Source organism: Oncorhynchus mykiss, chromosome 11 (assembly GCF_013265735.2).
Source record: "Oncorhynchus mykiss isolate Arlee chromosome 11, USDA_OmykA_1.1, whole genome shotgun sequence".
NCBI classification, from domain to species: domain Eukaryota; kingdom Metazoa; phylum Chordata; class Actinopteri; order Salmoniformes; family Salmonidae; genus Oncorhynchus; species Oncorhynchus mykiss.
This window is the reverse complement of record NC_048575.1, coordinates 72718655-72736423: the sequence shown is the minus strand read 5'-3', so window position 1 is coordinate 72736423 and position 17769 is coordinate 72718655. Positions and strand designations below refer to the sequence as shown.

Here is a 17769-nt window from a genome sequence, read left to right as displayed (position 1 = left end):
AGAGGGAGGGAGGGGTGGGGGGAGAGGGCGAGAAAGAGATTGTGAGAGCGATAGATTAATTAAAGAATGATGCACGCTTGTGTCTGTGTGCTTTCTCGTTATATATGTATATATGTATATATATATATATATGTATGTATATATATATATATATATATATATATATATATATATAAATATATATATATATATATATATATATATATATATATATGACACACACACACACAGAAAGGTGAGGGAAAGAGAGATATATATGTGTGTGTGTCTGTGTGTGTGTGTACCAAGGGAGCATCCTATTTGTATTTGTTAGAGACTCACGTGGTGACTTCTGCAATGTGCTTGTGTCTGAGACTCATCCACAGATCATCGTCCTCATCCAGCAACACCGCCTTCTCCTTGACCTCCCCCATCCCGCTGGTGTCATACCTGACACACACACACACACACACACACACACACACACACACAGAAAGGTGAGGGAAAGAGAGATGAGAGAGAGATATCAGAGAGAGATGTGAGAGAGAGAGATGTGAGAGAGAGGTAAGAGAAAGGTGAGGGAAAGGGAGACGACAAAGGGAGAGATGAGCGAGAGAGATGAGAAAGAGGTGAGAGAGATGAGAATGAGAGAGGTTCGAGAGAGAGACATGAGAGAAAGCGAGAGAGTGGTGAGAGAGCGATGAGAAAGAGGTGAGCGAGAGAGATGAGAAAGAGGTGAGAGAGATGAGAATGAGAGGTTTGAGAGAGAGACATGAGAGAAAGCGAGAGAGAGGTGAGAGAGAGAGAGAGAGAGAGAGAGAGAGAGAGAGAGTGGTGAGAGAGAGCAGTCCATAACAGCAAACAGATATGCTCAAATGTTGATTTAGAATTCAAACCAAACAAAAAACTACAGGATAGGATTACTTCCTAACAAAATAAGAGATGGACCTAAAGATATGCTGCCAGGCATAGATATAATTTATTTCACTTAGGGATTGATATCCTTTAAATCACCTAATGTATGGATAGTTCACATTGTTCACTATTGTTCACTATTGTTCACATATATATCATAGTGTTCACATTTAGATCCTATTGTTCACATAGAGATCCTATTGTTCACATAGAGATCCTACTGTTCACATAGAGATCCTATTGTTCACATAGGGATAGAGATCCTATTGTTCACATAGAGATATAGATCCTATTGTTCACATAGAGATATAGACCCTATTGTTCACATAGGGATAGAGATCATATTGTTCACATAGAGATATAGATCATTTTGTTCACATAGAGATATAGAACCTATTGTTCACATAGATATAGATCATATTGTTAACAGAGATCCTATTGTCCATATAGATCCTATTGTTCACATAGATATAGATCCTTTTGTTAACAGAGATCCTATTGTCCATATAGATCCTATTGTTCACATAGAGATATAGATCCTATTGTTCACATAGAGATGCTATTGTTCCATATAGATCCTATTGTTCACATAGAGACCCTATTGTTCACATAGGGATAGAGATCATATTGTTCACATAGAGATATAGATCATTTTGTTCACATAGAGATATAGAACCTATTGTTCACATAGATATAGATCATATTGTTAACAGAGATCCTATTGTCCATATAGATCCTATTGTTCACATAGATATAGATCCTATTGATAACAGCGATCCTATTGTCCATATATTTCATATTGTTCACTTAGAGATATAGATCCTATTATTCCATAAATGTCCTATTGTTCACATAGAGATAGAGATCATATTGTTCACATATGGATATATATCCTATCATTCCATATATGTCCTATTGTTCACATAGAGATAGAGATCCTATTGTTCACATAGAGATAGAGATCCTATTGTTCACATAGAGATAGAGATCCTATTGTCCATATAGATCCATAGATCCTATTGTTCACATAGAGATCCTATTATTCCATATATGTCCTATTGTTCACATAGAGATAGAGATCCTATTGTTCACATAGAGATAGAGATCCTATTGTTCACATATGGATATAGATCCTATTGTCCATATAGATCCATAGATCCTATTGTTCACATATGGATATAGATCCTATTGTCCATATAGATCCATAGATCCTATTGTTCACATATGGATATAGATCCTATTGTCCATATAGATCCATAGATCCTATTGTTCACATATGGATATAGATCCTATTGTCCATATAGATCCATAGATCCTATTGTTCACATATGGATATAGATCCTATTGTCCATTTAGATCCATAGATCATATTGTTCACATAGAGATCCTATTATTCCATATATATCATATTGTTCACATAGAGATAGAGATTATATTGTTCACATAAAGATATAGACCCTATTGTTCACATAGGGATAGAGACCCTATTGTTCACATAGATATAGATCATATTGTTAACAGAGATCCTATTGTCCATATAGATCCTATTGTTCACATAGATATAGATCCTATTGTTAACAGAGATCCTATTGTCCATATATATCATATTGTTCACATAGAGATATAGATCCTATTATTCCATACATGTCCTATTGTTCACATAGAGATAGAGATCCTATTGTTCACATAGAGATATAGACCCTATTGTTCACATAGGGATAGAGATCCTATTGTTCACATAGAGATATAGATCCTATTGTTCACATAGAGATATAGACCCTATTGTTCACATAGATATAGATCATATTGTTAACAGAGATCCTATTGTCCATATAGATCATATTCTTCACATAGATATAGATCATATTGTTAACAGAGATCCTATTGTCCATATATATCATATTGTTCACATAGAGATATAGATCATATTGTTCACATAGAGATATAGATCCTATTATTCCATACATGTCCTATTGTTCACATAGAGATAGAGATCCTATTGTTCACATAGAGATAGATATCCTATTGTTCACATAGAGATAGAGATCCTATTGTCTATATAGATCCATAGATCCTATTGTTCACATAGAGATCCTATTATTCCATATATGTCCTATTGTTCACATAGAGATAGAGATCCTATTGTTCACATAGAGATAGAGATTATATTGTTCACATAGAGCTAGAGATCCTATTGTTCACATATGGATATAGATCCTATTGTCCATATAGATCCATAGATCCTATTGTTCACATATGGATATAGATCCTATTGTCCATATAGATCCATAGACCCTATTGTTCACATATGGATATAGATCCTATTGTCCATATAGATCCATAGATCCTATTGTTCACATATGGATATAGATCCTATTGTCCATATAGATCCATAGATCATATTGTTCACATAGAGATCCTATTATTCCATATATATCATATTGTTCACATAGAGATAGAGATTATATTGTTCACATAAAGATATAGACCCTATTGTTCACATAGGGATAGAGACCCTATTGTTCACATAGATATAGATCATATTGTTAACAGAGATCCTATTGTCCATATAGATCCTATTGTTCACATAGATATAGATCCTATTGTTAACAGAGATCCTATTGTCCATATATATCATATTGTTCACATAGAGATATAGATCCTATTATTCCATACATGTCCTATTGTTCACATAGAGATAGAGATCCTATTGTTCACATAGAGATATAGACCCTATTGTTCACATAGGGATAGAGATCCTATTGTTCACATAGAGATATAGATCCTATTGTTCACATAGAGATATAGACCCTATTGTTCACATAGATATAGATCATATTGTTAACAGAGATCCTATTGTCCATATAGATCATATTCTTCACATAGATATAGATCATATTGTTAACAGAGATCCTATTGTCCATATATATCATATTGTTCACATAGAGATATAGATCATATTGTTCACATAGAGATATAGATCCTATTATTCCATACATGTCCTATTGTTCACATAGAGATAGAGATCCTATTGTTCACATAGAGATAGATATCCTATTGTTCACATAGAGATAGAGATCCTATTGTCTATATAGATCCATAGATCCTATTGTTCACATAGAGATCCTATTATTCCATATATGTCCTATTGTTCACATAGAGATAGAGATCCTATTGTTCACATAGAGATAGAGATTATATTGTTCACATAGAGCTAGAGATCCTATTGTTCACATATGGATATAGATCCTATTGTCCATATAGATCCATAGATCCTATTGTTCACATATGGATATAGATCCTATTGTCCATATAGATCCATAGACCCTATTGTTCACATATGGATATAGATCCTATTGTCCATATAGATCCATAGATCCTATTGTTCACATATGGATATAGATCCTATTGTCCATATAGATCCATAGATCATATTGTTCACATAGAGATCCTATTATTCCATATATATCATATTGTTCACATAGAGATATAGATCCTATTGTTCACATAGAGATATAGACCCTATTGTTCACATAGGGATAGAGATCCTATTGTTCACATAGAGATATAGATCCTATTGTTCACATAGATATAGATCATATTGTTAACAGAGATCCTATTGTCCATATAGATCCTATTGTTCACATAGATATAGATCCTTTTGTTAACAGAGATCCTATTGTCCATATATATCATATTGTTCACATAGAGATATAGATCCTATTATTCCATACATGTCCTATTGTTCACATAGAGATATATCCTTTTGTTAACAGAGATCCTATTGTCCATATATATCATATTGTTCACATAGAGATATAGATCCTATTGTTCACATAGATATAGATCCTTTTGTTAACAGAGATCCTATTGTCCATATATATCATATTGTTCACATAGAGATATAGATCCTATTGTTCACATAGATATAGATCATATTGTTAACAGAGATCCTATTGTCCATATAGATCCTATTGTTCACATAGATATAGATCCTTTTGTTAACAGAGATCCTATTGTCCATATAGATCCTATTGTTCACATAGAGATATAGATCCTATTGTTCACATAGAGATGCTATTGTTCCATATAGATCCTATTGTTCACATAGAGATCCTATTGTTCACATAGAAATAGAGATCCTATTGTTCACATATGGATATAGATCCTATTGTTCACATAGAGATCCTATTGTTCACAGAGATCCTATTGTTCACATAGAGATAGAGATCCTATTGTTCACATAGAGATAGAGATACTATTGTTCACATAGAGATAGAGATGCTATTGTTCACATAGAGATAGAGATGCTATTGTTCACATAGAGATCCTATCGTTCACATAGAGATAGAGATGCTATTGTTCACATAGAGATAGAGATGCTATTGTTCACATATAGATCCTATTATTTACACAGAGATCCTATTGTTCCATATAGATCCTATTGTTCACATAGAGATCCTATTGTTCCATATAGATCCTATTGTTCACATGGAGAAAGAGATCCTATATGTTCTATTTCATTTTGTGGTGCCATGAACCCCTTGCTAGGCTGTGCCTGTGTGCCTGTGTGTGTGTGTTTACTTGTAGACGTCGTTCTCGATGCCCAGCAGGTCATAGCCCATGGCTTGGAGGGTGAGCTCATGGAGGATGGGAGAGACCGGGTCAAAGCCTCGGTCCAGAATCAAGAGCTGGGAGCGAGACTTGTCCGGACCCTAAGCAGGGAGGAGAGAAAGAGGGAAATATAAACTGACAAAGACAAAAGGCTGGACAATGAGGTTTATAATAATATGTTTCTATAATATAATATATGCCATTGAGCAGATGCTTTGATCCAAAGCGACTTACAGTCATGCGTGTACCCATCTTCCGTATCTGCCTCCAGGAATTGAACCCACAACCCTGGCGTTGCAAACGCCATGATCTACCAACTGAACCGTTCCACTGTTCCATGTGCCAGTGGTATGTGTTTACATTATGATTCAACTACACTATTACAGTTTCATACATAACCTCCAAAATGTTCCAACAACTGTAGATTCTACTATTCCATTATTTTGCCTGTGCGTGCTACATTGGTTTTACGTAATGACGTGTTTCAATGTAACCTAAAGGACAAAACACACCATGCTGGCAAAAGGCTAAAACCAGCTGGTGGCTATCCTATCGCCTCGGACCTGAACATCGGACATCATTTCTATATGTTGAATGGCCACCGTTAGTTGACACCCAGCAGGGGATCGCTAACACAACCTGCTGTTTTTACCATTCACTGGCTCAGTGTGTTTTGTAAGGCCCTGTCCCAGTGAAATCATTATGGTTGGTTGGCTTTAGGGTTGAGGTCAATTCCATTTCAATTCCAGTCAATTCAGGGAGCACACTGAAATTACAAGACTAATTCTCTCCAATGTTTTTCAATTAGGAAAATGTGGAACTGTGTTTACTATCTGAATTGACTGGAATTTAAATGGAATTTACTCCTAACCTGGTTGTCTGCTCTCCTGCCTCACCTCTCCCATGGTGGGGTTGTCTGCCTTGTAGCCGTCCAGCTTGTCCTGCAGGAGCTGAGCCAGAGTGGTACAGTCTTTATACTCCCTGAGTCAAGTAGACAACAGACAGGCTCTTAGCTTTCCAACAGACAACAGTCTATACAGGTGTTAGACACGATAGGAGTTAAACGCTGTGTATCAGTGTAATAAAAAGCCTAGTGACTTATAGTGCTTCATCTCTCCCTCTCTCTCTCTCACCCTCTGTATCTGACGCCAGGGTATTCCTTCAGGGTATTGCAGAGAGTGGCGATCTGCTCAGCACAGCGCTCCAACATGTTGTGCTTAATGTCAGCCTTGTAGGGGCTGTAGAAGTCCTGGAAGGCATCTGTCTTGTCCAGGGAAAACACCTAGACACACAGACATAAGACAGATAAGAGGGAATAGACATACATACCACAGGAGGTTGGTGGCACCTTAAATGGAAAGAACGGGCTCGGGGTAATGACTGGAGCGGAATCAGTGGAATGGTATCAAATACATCAAACACATGGTTTTCATGTGTTTGATGCCATTCCATTAGCTCTGTTCCGGCCATTATTATGAGCCGTTCGCCCCTCAGCAGCCTCCACTGCTACATACACACAGAGAAATAATTAATGAAATGTATTTTATTAGGCTCTTTTTACATCAATATTTGTCACAAAGTCCTTTACAGTTGCCCGGCCTAGACTCCAAATATTACGGTCACTTTCCGAAAATATTTGGAATATTCCTGTAATCAGGATGGAATGAGCAAGATATCCATGAATCCTACAACCGGGAATTTGGTGGAAATTAACAGAATTTTGCAACCCTATCCAGTGGGCATGCAGGGTCGGTCGTGCAGGTGGCACAGTAGCAGTGTGAGGGGGGGGGGGGGGGGGGGGGGGTAATATAATCCTCTTTCATTACGCTGAGTGCTGCCCTAATGACTGACAACACAGTACAGTGCTGTAGGAGCAGATGCGACATCTTTCATTATTTTCGTAGGAGGGATTTCCCAAATGCACCATTATGACATAAATGACAGTTTATTTTCAATCTGACACTGCCTATTTCGCTTCCTAATTCTGCTCCTCCATCCTTTCCCATTTCCTCTACTTGCCCCATAATGTCAGGCAGGCTCTCTCTTTCCCCACGCACCACCACTGTCACTGGCACCTCTACATGGTTGAGCCCATCTGTTGATCGCCCATTTAGTGTGCAAACAACTTCCCCTTGTCACACAACCCTACTTCACCCCCCATTGGCTACTGGCCAGTATGTTGCTACATCAGCCAATGAGGTGAGGGATTAGAGCCTTTCCAGAAGGGAGGGAGGCCTCCCTTTTAGCCACTCCGCTCTGCTCTGGAACATTCCATCAGGAGAGAGAGGAGAGGAGACAACCCCAGCTCATTCAGCAATCCCTCCTCTACTCCTCCCCTTCTCTTCGATTATTCCTCCCCCTCTCCAATTGTGCTTCCTCCTCCTCCTCCTCTCCCTCTCCCTCTCCCTCTCCCTCGACAGACAGACAGACAGACAGACAGACAGACAGAAGGGCAGAAGGGCAGACAGACAGTTCTGACCTGAGACTCATAGGACGGACGGACAGACAGACAGACAGACAGACAGACAGACAGAAGGGCAGACAGACAGACAGAAGGGCAGACAGACAGACAGTTCTGACCTGAGACTCATAGGGCAGACAGACAGACAGACAGACAGACAGACAGACAGACGGGCAGACAGACAGTTCTGACCTGAGACTCATAGGACAGACAGACAGACAGACAGACAGACAGGCAGACAGAAGGGCAGACAGACAGACAGACAGTTCTGACCTGAGACTCATAGGACAGACAGACAGACAGACAGACAGACAGACAGACAGACAGACAGACAGACAGACAGACAGACAGAAGGGCAGAAGGGCAGACAGACAGACAGACAGTTCTGACCTGAGACTCATAGGACAGACAGACAGACAGACAGACAGACAGACAGACAGACAGACAGACAGACAGACAGACAGACAGACAGAAGGGCAGACAGACAGTTCTGACCTGAGACTCATAGGACAGACAGACAGACAGACAGGTTCTCACCTGAGACTCATAGGGCAGACAGACAGACAGACAGACAGACAGACAGACAGACAGACAGACAGAGACAGACAGACAGGTTCTGACCTGAGACTCATAGGGCAGAAAGGCGATGTGGATCTCAGTCAAGGTCTTCATGGCTTTGGACGCGCGGGATTTCGTCAACAAATTAAACAATGAATCTGGGATTGCTGTGAGGGAGGGGGGACAAAAGTATTAATTAAAATATGAAAAAGGGAAATAGATAGAAATCAATATACTCTACTGTGGAAGGTTGAGTGTTGGTATGGTGTCAAAGAGGAGTTGACTGTCGTTTCATCTGCTAGTCCGTTCCCAGTACTCCAGCAGGCGGTCAGACTGCTCCATACTCTAATTGACATATACAGCATATGGTACGTCGTCGTCCCGGGTCTCTCTAATATTACTCACTGTCAGTGAAGAAGACGTGAGCTCCTCTGTATCTGGGCGACCGAGGGTCTCTGAAGTCATCTATGAGTGCCTCCACAGTCTGGGGAGAAGGAACGGTTGGCAACATCATTAGAATCTTACCATAGAAAGCAAAACGTCTGTGGTCCTGTGTGGCTTAGATGGTAGAGCATGGTGTTTCCAACTCCAGAGCTGTGGGTTTCATATCCCACTGGAGCCACCCATATGTTCATGTATAAATGTACCACAGTAAAATGCTTTGGATCAAAGCATCTACCAAATGGCTCCCATACCTCATCATTGGGAGTTATTAAGTAGATGGCCTCCATGCTGGGGAGAGGCTCCCGTTTCTTTCCGATGTCTTCAACAACTGGACAGGAGAAGACAGAAAAGCACAGTCATTCAGTTAGTCAATTGAAGGTGGTACACCTAAAATGTATCCCCTACATCCAATTTATCCGTAACGTAGCAGAGACTCGCACTTGAGCCATTTACTTTCTGTTTTGGTCCACCAGCCTCAAACAGCTGTAAAAAAAAAGTTTTGTTAGTTTCACAGCGATTTAGATGGTACAATGATTCCCTACACTATTCAGTGCTTGTTTTCTAACATAAACTGAAATTGAGCGAACAGTAAATACTTTTTGCAACCAGGACATTGGCCACTAGATAAGACAGCCACAAATTCAAATAAACTTTCTGGTGGGAGAAATCAATAAGAGAATATCACAGCCAATCTCTGGTGGGTAAGTTACACTGTGAAAAGATTCATTCCATTATTACTGCAGATATATTATTGAAATTTTCTGAAATAACAATGCAAATAAAAAACATGGTGTATCACCTTGAAGTGATGATGAACAGGAAGTGAGTATATGTGGGACATTGACAGAGTGGTACTCACTGGTGATGCCCTCTGACATGATATCTGTCATCTTACAGCAGGATGACATCATCCTCATGCTCAGCTTGTCTACGACCAGCACCTGGGACAGGGCAGGGCAGGGAGGACACAGGTCAGAGGTCACAGTGCGTCAAGGGCTCTAGTCAAAAGCAGTACGCTACGTAGGGAATAGGGTGCCATTTGGGCGCAGTCCAGCGCTATCATGTACTATCAGAGAGTCATTCATAACCAATACGCAGGCATTCATAGCTAAGACACAGTCATTCATAACCAAGACACAGTCATTCATAAACAAGACACAGTCATTCATAGCCAAGACACAGTCATTCATAACAAAGACGCAGCCATTCATAAACAACACACGGTCATTCATAACCAAGACAGTCATTCATAAACAAGACGCAGTCATTCATAACCAAGACACAGTCATTCATAACCAAGACAGTCATTCATAACAAAGACGCAGCCATTCATAAACAAGACACAGTCATTCATAACCAAGACAGTCATTCATAAACAAGACGCAGTCATTCATAACCAAGACGCAGTCATTCATAACCAAGACAGTCATTCATAAACAAGACACAGTCATTCATAACCAAGACACAGTCATTCATAAACAAGACACAGTCATTCATAACCAAGACACAGTCATTCATAACCAAGACACAGTCATTCATAAACAAGACACAGTCATTCATAAACAAGACGCAGTCATTCATAACCAAGACACAGTCATTCATAACCAAGACACAGTCATTCATAAACAAGATGCAGTCATTCATAACCAAGACACAGTCATTCATAACCAAGACACAGTCATTTATAATCATTGATATGCAGTGCCTTCAGAAAGTATTAATATATACTGAACAAAAATATAAAACGCAACATGTAGTGTTGGTCCCATGTTTCATGAGCTGAAATAAAAGATCCCAGAAATTATCCATACCCGCAAAAAGCTTATTTATTTAAAATGTTGAGCACAAATTTGTTTACATCCTTGTTAATAAGCATTTCTCCTTTACCAAAATAATCCATACACCTAACAGGTGTGGCATATCAAGAAGCTGATTAAACAGCATGATCATTACACAGGTGCACCTTGTGCTGGGGACAATAAAAAGACACTCTAAAATGTGCAGCTTTGTCAACGCAATACCACAGATGTCTCAAGTTGAGGGAGCGTGCAATTGGCATCCTGACTGCAGGAATGTCCACCAGAGCTGCTGCCAGAGAATGTAATGTTATTTTCTCTACAGTAAGCTGCCTCCAACGTCAATTTAGAGAATTTGGCAGTATTTGTATTTATTATGGATCCCCATAATACATACGTCCAACCGGCTCACAACCGTAGACCACATTTAACCATGCCAGCCCAGGACCTCCACATCTGGCTTCTTCACTGGCGGGATTATCTGAAGGGGTGCTGGGGTGTATTTCTGTCTGTAATAAATCCCTTTTGTTGGAAAACAACATTCTGATTGGCTGGGCCTGGCTTCCCAGTGGATCCATGGGTGGGCATAGGCCCACCTGATTGGGAGTCAGAGCCACCCATGGATCCACCCTTGCCCAGTCATGTAAAATTCATAGATTAGGGCCTAATTTATTTATTTCAATTGACTGATTTCCTTACATTAACTGTAACTCAGTAAACTCTTTGAAATTGTTGCATGTTGCGTTTATATTTTTGTTCAGTATACTTTCTGAAGGCACTGTAAAAGCTGCCCATACCTTCCATTCTCCCTTCTTGTGTACCTTCTTGATGACGTCATTCATAATCTCTGTAAAGGGAGAAATCATTGATTAGCACACTTCAGTTTGCACAGTAAACTTTTTTTTGTGATAAAAGCATCGTAGGCTATTTCCCCTTGTCATATACAGTAAGTCTCGCGAGGTTTCACTGACTCAACTATTGGAACAACATTAGCAAAGCCTGGGCATCTAAGCATAATGTTTCAGATTAAAAAATGGATGTCAGATATTTTTTTCTCGTGAATTCTGGTGACAGACGGTGTTAGCGGTGAGGACACAGTCATTGTTGGCATTTAATGGACTCCTCGGAGGGGTTTGAAGTAGGCATGTCATACAGTGTAACACTTGAATTCCATCTGTGTGGAGTTTTGGAATTGCACCCCTTGGAACACTCTGGAAGACTGTTGTTGCATCCCAAATGGAACCCTATTACCTTTAAACTGTGCTACTCTTGACCGGGACCTAGGGAATAGGGTGCCATTTGGGACACATATCCCAACTAACAGCAAACGTTCCCGCAACTTTAGAGAACGTTCCCTCCCCTCATCATCTAATGTTTGGACCATGTGGTCCACCATGGTTTGACCTCGAGAGAGGCTGGGCAGAGAGTGCAGCACAATCTGAGCCACTTCACCATAGCATCCATCATCCGGACATTCCAAAATGAGAATAGGTACGTACTGCAGACATTGGACCTCTATTACTTTTACTACTTGACAGTGGTACAACAAAAGCACAGTAAAGACCATAAATTAAAAATATATACTGTAAGGGGAAACAAAGCCAATGTTTCATGTATTACTGTATACAGTATATGGGAGCTATACTACTTTGTAACATGTTTATCTTGTGTACTGTATAACTGTAGTGTTTACTGTACTGTATGCTATTTGGTTTTTGTAGAACTGAAAGACGGCCACCACATGGAACATGTCTAGTTACAGACCAACAGGAGGCTTCCATTGTGCAAATGGTAGTTAAACATAATGCCATAAGACTGTAGGATATCTAACAACAGATGATTGAAAACCCTGCCATCTTCCATAACGTCAGAGTGAGCTTTTCAACCATAGCCTGCATTCTTAAGAAACACCATCTCCGGATGAAGCACATCTACAGTCCCATTTGAAAGGAATTCCCAGAGTGAAGGGTGAATGGTATGAATATGTGCAAGTAAAGTTATTATTATTACACTGTGGAAATATTAGAGACTCATTGATGTTGCCAGTGAACTTCACTACACAGCAATTACATTATTTGCTGTAATTTCAGAGAATCATCAAATCAAATCAAATTTTATTTGTCACATACACATGGTTAGCAGATGTTAATGCGAGTGTAGCGAAATGCTTGTAAGTTGGATGCAATTCCCATCCACCAAAAAATCCTATTCATAGATGAGGCTGGATTCAATTGAATTAAGTGGAGGAGGAGAGGAAGGAATATCATTGGTAAACGAGCCATCATTGAGATACCTGGCCAGCGCGGAGGAAATGTCATCATAAGCGCAGCTATGAGCCACAATGGGTTCCTCCACCGCCATGCCACCCTTGGACCATACAACACTGCCCATGTTCTTAATTTCCTGAACACCTTACATAACAATCTTTTCCAGACAGAGCTGAGAGGGCCAGATGATCCTGATGTATGTTCTAATCAAATTGTATTTGTCACATACACCGAATACAACAGGCGTTTCAGCTTACCGTGAAATGCTTACTTACAAGCCCTTAAACAACAATGCAGTTCAAGAAATAGAGTTAAGAAAATATTTACTAAATAAACTAAAGTCAAAAATAACATACAATCAATAAGTAACACAAGAAAATGCAATAACAATAATGAGGCTAAATACAGTGGGTACAGGTACTGAGTCAATTTACTAATGTAAATAGTCCTGGTAGCCATTAGATACATTTTTCAGCAGTCTTATGGCTCGGGGGTAGAAGCTGTTAAGGGTTTTTTGGTGTGGTAGCAGAGAGAACAGTCTATAACTTGGGGGACTGGTGTCACCCCCTGACCTTAGTATTCTTTGTTTTCTTTATTATTTTGGTTAGGTCAGGGTGTGACATGGGTGATATGTGTGTTTTTGTCTTATTCTAGGGTGTTTGTACTGTCTAGGGTTTTTTGTAGATTTATGGGGTTGCTTTCATCTAGGTGTTTATGTTGGTCTATAGTTGCCTAGATTGGTTCTCAATTAGAGGCAGGTGTTTATCGTTGTCTCTGATTGGAAACCATATTTAGGCAGCCATCTTCTTTGGGTATTTTGTGGGTTATTGTCTATGTTATGTTGCACGTATGCACATTGTTTGTATAGCGGTCACGGTCGTCTTATTTGTTTTGTTGCTTTTGTTTAAGTGTTCTTCGTGTTCTTCATTAAATAAAGAAGAATGTATTCTAACCACGCTGCGCTTTGGTCTACTCCATACGACGATCGTGACAGAATAACCCACCAACAATGGACCAAGCAGCGTGGTAACGGACAGCAGCAGCAATCAAAGGACTTCTGGACTTGGGAGGAGATTCTGGACGGCAAAGGACCCTGGGCACAGCCAGGGGAATATCGCCATCGCAAAGCAGAGCTGGAGGCAGCACAGCGGCGTGGCTGGAAGCCCGAGTGGCAGCCCCAAAGATTTATTGGGGGAGGGCACACAGGGAGCGTGGCGAAGTCAGGTAGGAGACCTGCGCCAGCTCCCCGTGCTTACCGTGGAGAGAGAGGGCGTTGTACCGGGCCGGCACCGTGTTATGCGGTGGAGCCACGGTGTCCCCGGTGCGTATGCATAGCCCGGTGCGGTACATTCCAGCTCCTCGTATCGGCTGGGCTAGAGTGGGCATCGAGCCAGGTGCCATGAAGCCGGCTCTACGCATCTGGTCTCCAGTGCGTCTCCTCAGGCCGGAATACATGGCACCAGCCTTACGCATGGTGTCCCCGGTTCGCCTGCACAGCCCAGTGCGGGCTATTCCACCTCACTGCACTGGCCTGGCTACGGGGAGCATTCAACCAGGTACGGTTGGGTATGTTCAGTGCTCCAGATCTCCAGTGTGCCTTCTCGGTCCGGTCTATCCGGTGCCATCTCCACGCACCAGCACTCCGGTGGCAGCCACCCGCACCGGGCTTCCTGTGCGTCGCCAGAGTCCAGTTCTCCCTGTTCCTCCTCCCTGCACTCGCCCTGAGGTGCGTGTCCTCGGCCCAGTAACACCAGTGCCGACACCATGCACCAGGCCTACAGTGAGCCTCGTCTGTCCTGAGCCGCCAGAGTCTCCCGTCTGTCCTGAGCCGCCAGAGTCTCCCGTCTGTCCTGAGCCGCCAGAGTCTCCTGTCTGTCCTGAGCCGCCAGAGTCTCCCGTCTGTCCTGAGCCGCTAGAGTCTCCCGTCCGAATAGACAGGAGGCTCCGGCAGCTCCGGAGTGAAGGGCGGCTCTGGCAGCTCCGGAGTGAAGGGCGGCTCTGGCAGCTCCAGAGTGAAGGGCGGCTCCGTCAGCTCCGGAGTGAAGTGCAGCTCCGGCAGCTCCTGACTGACGGGCGGCTCCGGCAGGCGTCTCTGGAAGTGCTGGACAGAACGGAGAACCTGGAGGGAGGAGACGGAGAGACAGCCTGCCACAGGACCCACCAGGCTGGGGAGACCTACAGGAGGCCTGGTGCGTGGAGGAGGCACCGGATGGACCGGGCTGTGGGGGAGCACTGGCACTCTGGTGCGCAGCCTTGGCACCACTCCTCCAGGCTGGATGACCACTTTAGCCCGGACCCTCCAGAGTGCAGGCACAGGTTGAACCGGGCTGTGGGGGAGCACTGGAGATCTGGTGCATACCACTCGCACCTCTCCCTTAGGCTCAATGCCCACATTCGCCCGCATGGGCGGAGCGCAGGCATAGGGCAAATTGCCCCCTCCCAGTGCCCCGGAGACACAGCACCCAGCGCCGGCGCAGGATACTCTGGGCCGAAACGGCGTACCGGAGACCAAACACGCTGAACTGGCACAATATGCGCTGGCTGGATGCCCACTCTCGCATGGCACTTGAGGGGGGCTGGCCTATAGCGCAAAGGGACTATGAGCTACAGCGTTCCTCACTGAGTTCCCTGAATTCCTATCGGACCTTGTAGTCATAGCGGATAATATTCTAATCTTTGGTGACTTTAATATTCACATGGAAAAGTCCACAGACCCACTCCAAAAGGCTTTCGGAGCCATCATCGACTCAGTGGGTTTTGTCCAACATGTCTCTGGACCCACTCACTGTCACAGTCATACGCTGGACCTAGTTTTGTCCCATGGAATAAATGTTGTGGATCTTAATGTTTTTCCTCATAATCCTGGACTATCGGACCACCATTTTATTACGTTTGCAATTGCAACAAATAATCTGCTCAGACCCCAACCAAGGATCATCAAAAGTCGTGCTATAAATTCACAGACAACACAAAGATTCCTTGATGTCCTTCCAGACTCCTTCTGCCTACCCAAGGACGCCAGAGGACAAAAATCAGTTAACCACCTAACTGAGGAACTCAACTTAACCTTGCGCAATACCCTAGATGCAGTTGCACCCCTAAAAACTAAAAACATTTCTCATAAGAAACTAGCTCCCTGGTACACAGAAAATACCCGAGCTCTGAAGCAAGCTTCCAGAAAATTGGAACGGAAATGGCGCCACACCAAACTGGAAGTCTTCCGACTAGCTTGGAAAGACAGTACTGTGCAGTACCGAAGAGCCCTTACTGCTGCTCGATCATCCTATTTTTCTAACTTAATTGAGGAAAATAAGAACAATCCGAAATTCCTTTTTGATACTGTCGCAAAGCTAACTTCCCCAAGAGAGGATGACTTTCACTTTAGCAGTGATAAATTCATGAACTTCTTTGAGGAAAAGATTATGATTATTAGAAAGCAAATTACGGACTCTTCCTTAAATCTGCGTATTCCTTCAAAGCTCAGTTGTCCTGAGTCTGCACAACTCTGCCAGGACCTAGGATCAAGAGAGACACTCAAGTGTTTTAGTACTATATCTCTTGACACAATGATGAAAATAATCATGGCCTCTAAACCTTCAAGCTGCATACTGGACCCTATTCCAACTAAACTACTGAAAGAGCTGCTTCCTGTGCTTGGCCCTACTATGTTGAACATAATAAACGGCTCTCTATCCACCGGATGTGTACCAAACTCACTAAAAGTGGCAGTAATAAAGCCTCTCTTGAAAAAGCCAAACCTTGACCCAGAAAATATAAAAAACTATCGGCCTATATCGAATCTTCCATTCCTCTCAAAAATTTTAGAAAAGGCTGTTGCGCAACAACTCACTGCCTTCCTGAAGACAAACAATGTATACGAAATGCTTCAGTCTGGTTTTAGACCCCATCATAGCACTGAGACGGCACTTGTGAAGGTGGTAAATGACATTTTAATGGCATCGGACCGAGGCTCTGCATCTGTCCTCGTGCTCCTAGACCTTAGTGCTGCTTTTGATACCATCGATCACCACATTCTTTTGGAGAGATTGGAAACCCAAATTGGTCTACACGGACAAGTTCTGGCCTGGTTTAGATCTTATCTGTCGGAAAGATATCAGTTTGTCTCTGTGAATGGTCTGTCCTCTGACAAATCAACTGTAAATTTCGGTGTTCCTCAAGGTTCCGTTTTAGGACCACTATTGTTTTCACTATATATTTTACCTCTTGGGGATGTTATTCGAAAACATAATGTTAACTTTCACTGCTATGCAGATGACACACAGCTGTACATTTCAATTAAACATGGTGAAGCCCCAAAATTGCCCTTGCTAGAAGAATGTGTTTCAGACATAAGGAAGTGGATGGCTGCAAACTTTCTACTTTTAAACTCGGACAAAACAGAGATGCTTGTTCTAGGTCCCAAGAAACAAAGAGATCTTCTGTTGAATCTGACAATTAATCTTAATGGTTGTACAGTCGTCTCAAATAAAACTGTGAAGGACCTCGGCGTTACTCTGGACCCTGATCTCTCTTTTGAAGAACATATCAAGACCATTTCAAGGACAGCTTTTTTCCATCTACGTAACATTGCAAAAATCAGGAACTTTCTGTCCAAAAATGATGCAGAAAAATTAATCCATGCTTTTGTCACTTCCAGGTTAGACTACTGCAATGCTCTACTTTCCGGCTACCCGGATAAAGCACTAAATAAACTTCAGTTAGTGCTAAATACGGC

At 41.9% G+C, this 17769-nt stretch overlaps 1 protein-coding gene across 2 annotated transcripts in view; it reads right to left on the bottom strand.

The window, feature by feature from the left end:
- Positions 1 to 17769, bottom strand: part of LOC110535108 (syntaxin-binding protein 1-like) — a 40413-nt gene that overhangs the window by 17979 nt on the left and 4665 nt on the right. For both annotated transcript variants that reach the window (XM_036936263.1, XM_036936264.1), the window contains exons 2-10: positions 11565 to 11614; positions 9831 to 9912; positions 9223 to 9299; positions 8933 to 9011; positions 8591 to 8694; positions 6642 to 6790; positions 6405 to 6489; positions 5479 to 5609; positions 322 to 429 (exon numbers count right to left, since the gene is read on the bottom strand). In XM_036936263.1, coding sequence (XP_036792158.1) covers positions 322 to 429; positions 5479 to 5609; positions 6405 to 6489; positions 6642 to 6790; positions 8591 to 8694; positions 8933 to 9011; positions 9223 to 9299; positions 9831 to 9912; positions 11565 to 11614 — 865 coding nt within the window. The remainder of the gene's footprint in view (positions 1 to 321; positions 430 to 5478; positions 5610 to 6404; positions 6490 to 6641; positions 6791 to 8590; positions 8695 to 8932; positions 9012 to 9222; positions 9300 to 9830; positions 9913 to 11564; positions 11615 to 17769) is intronic.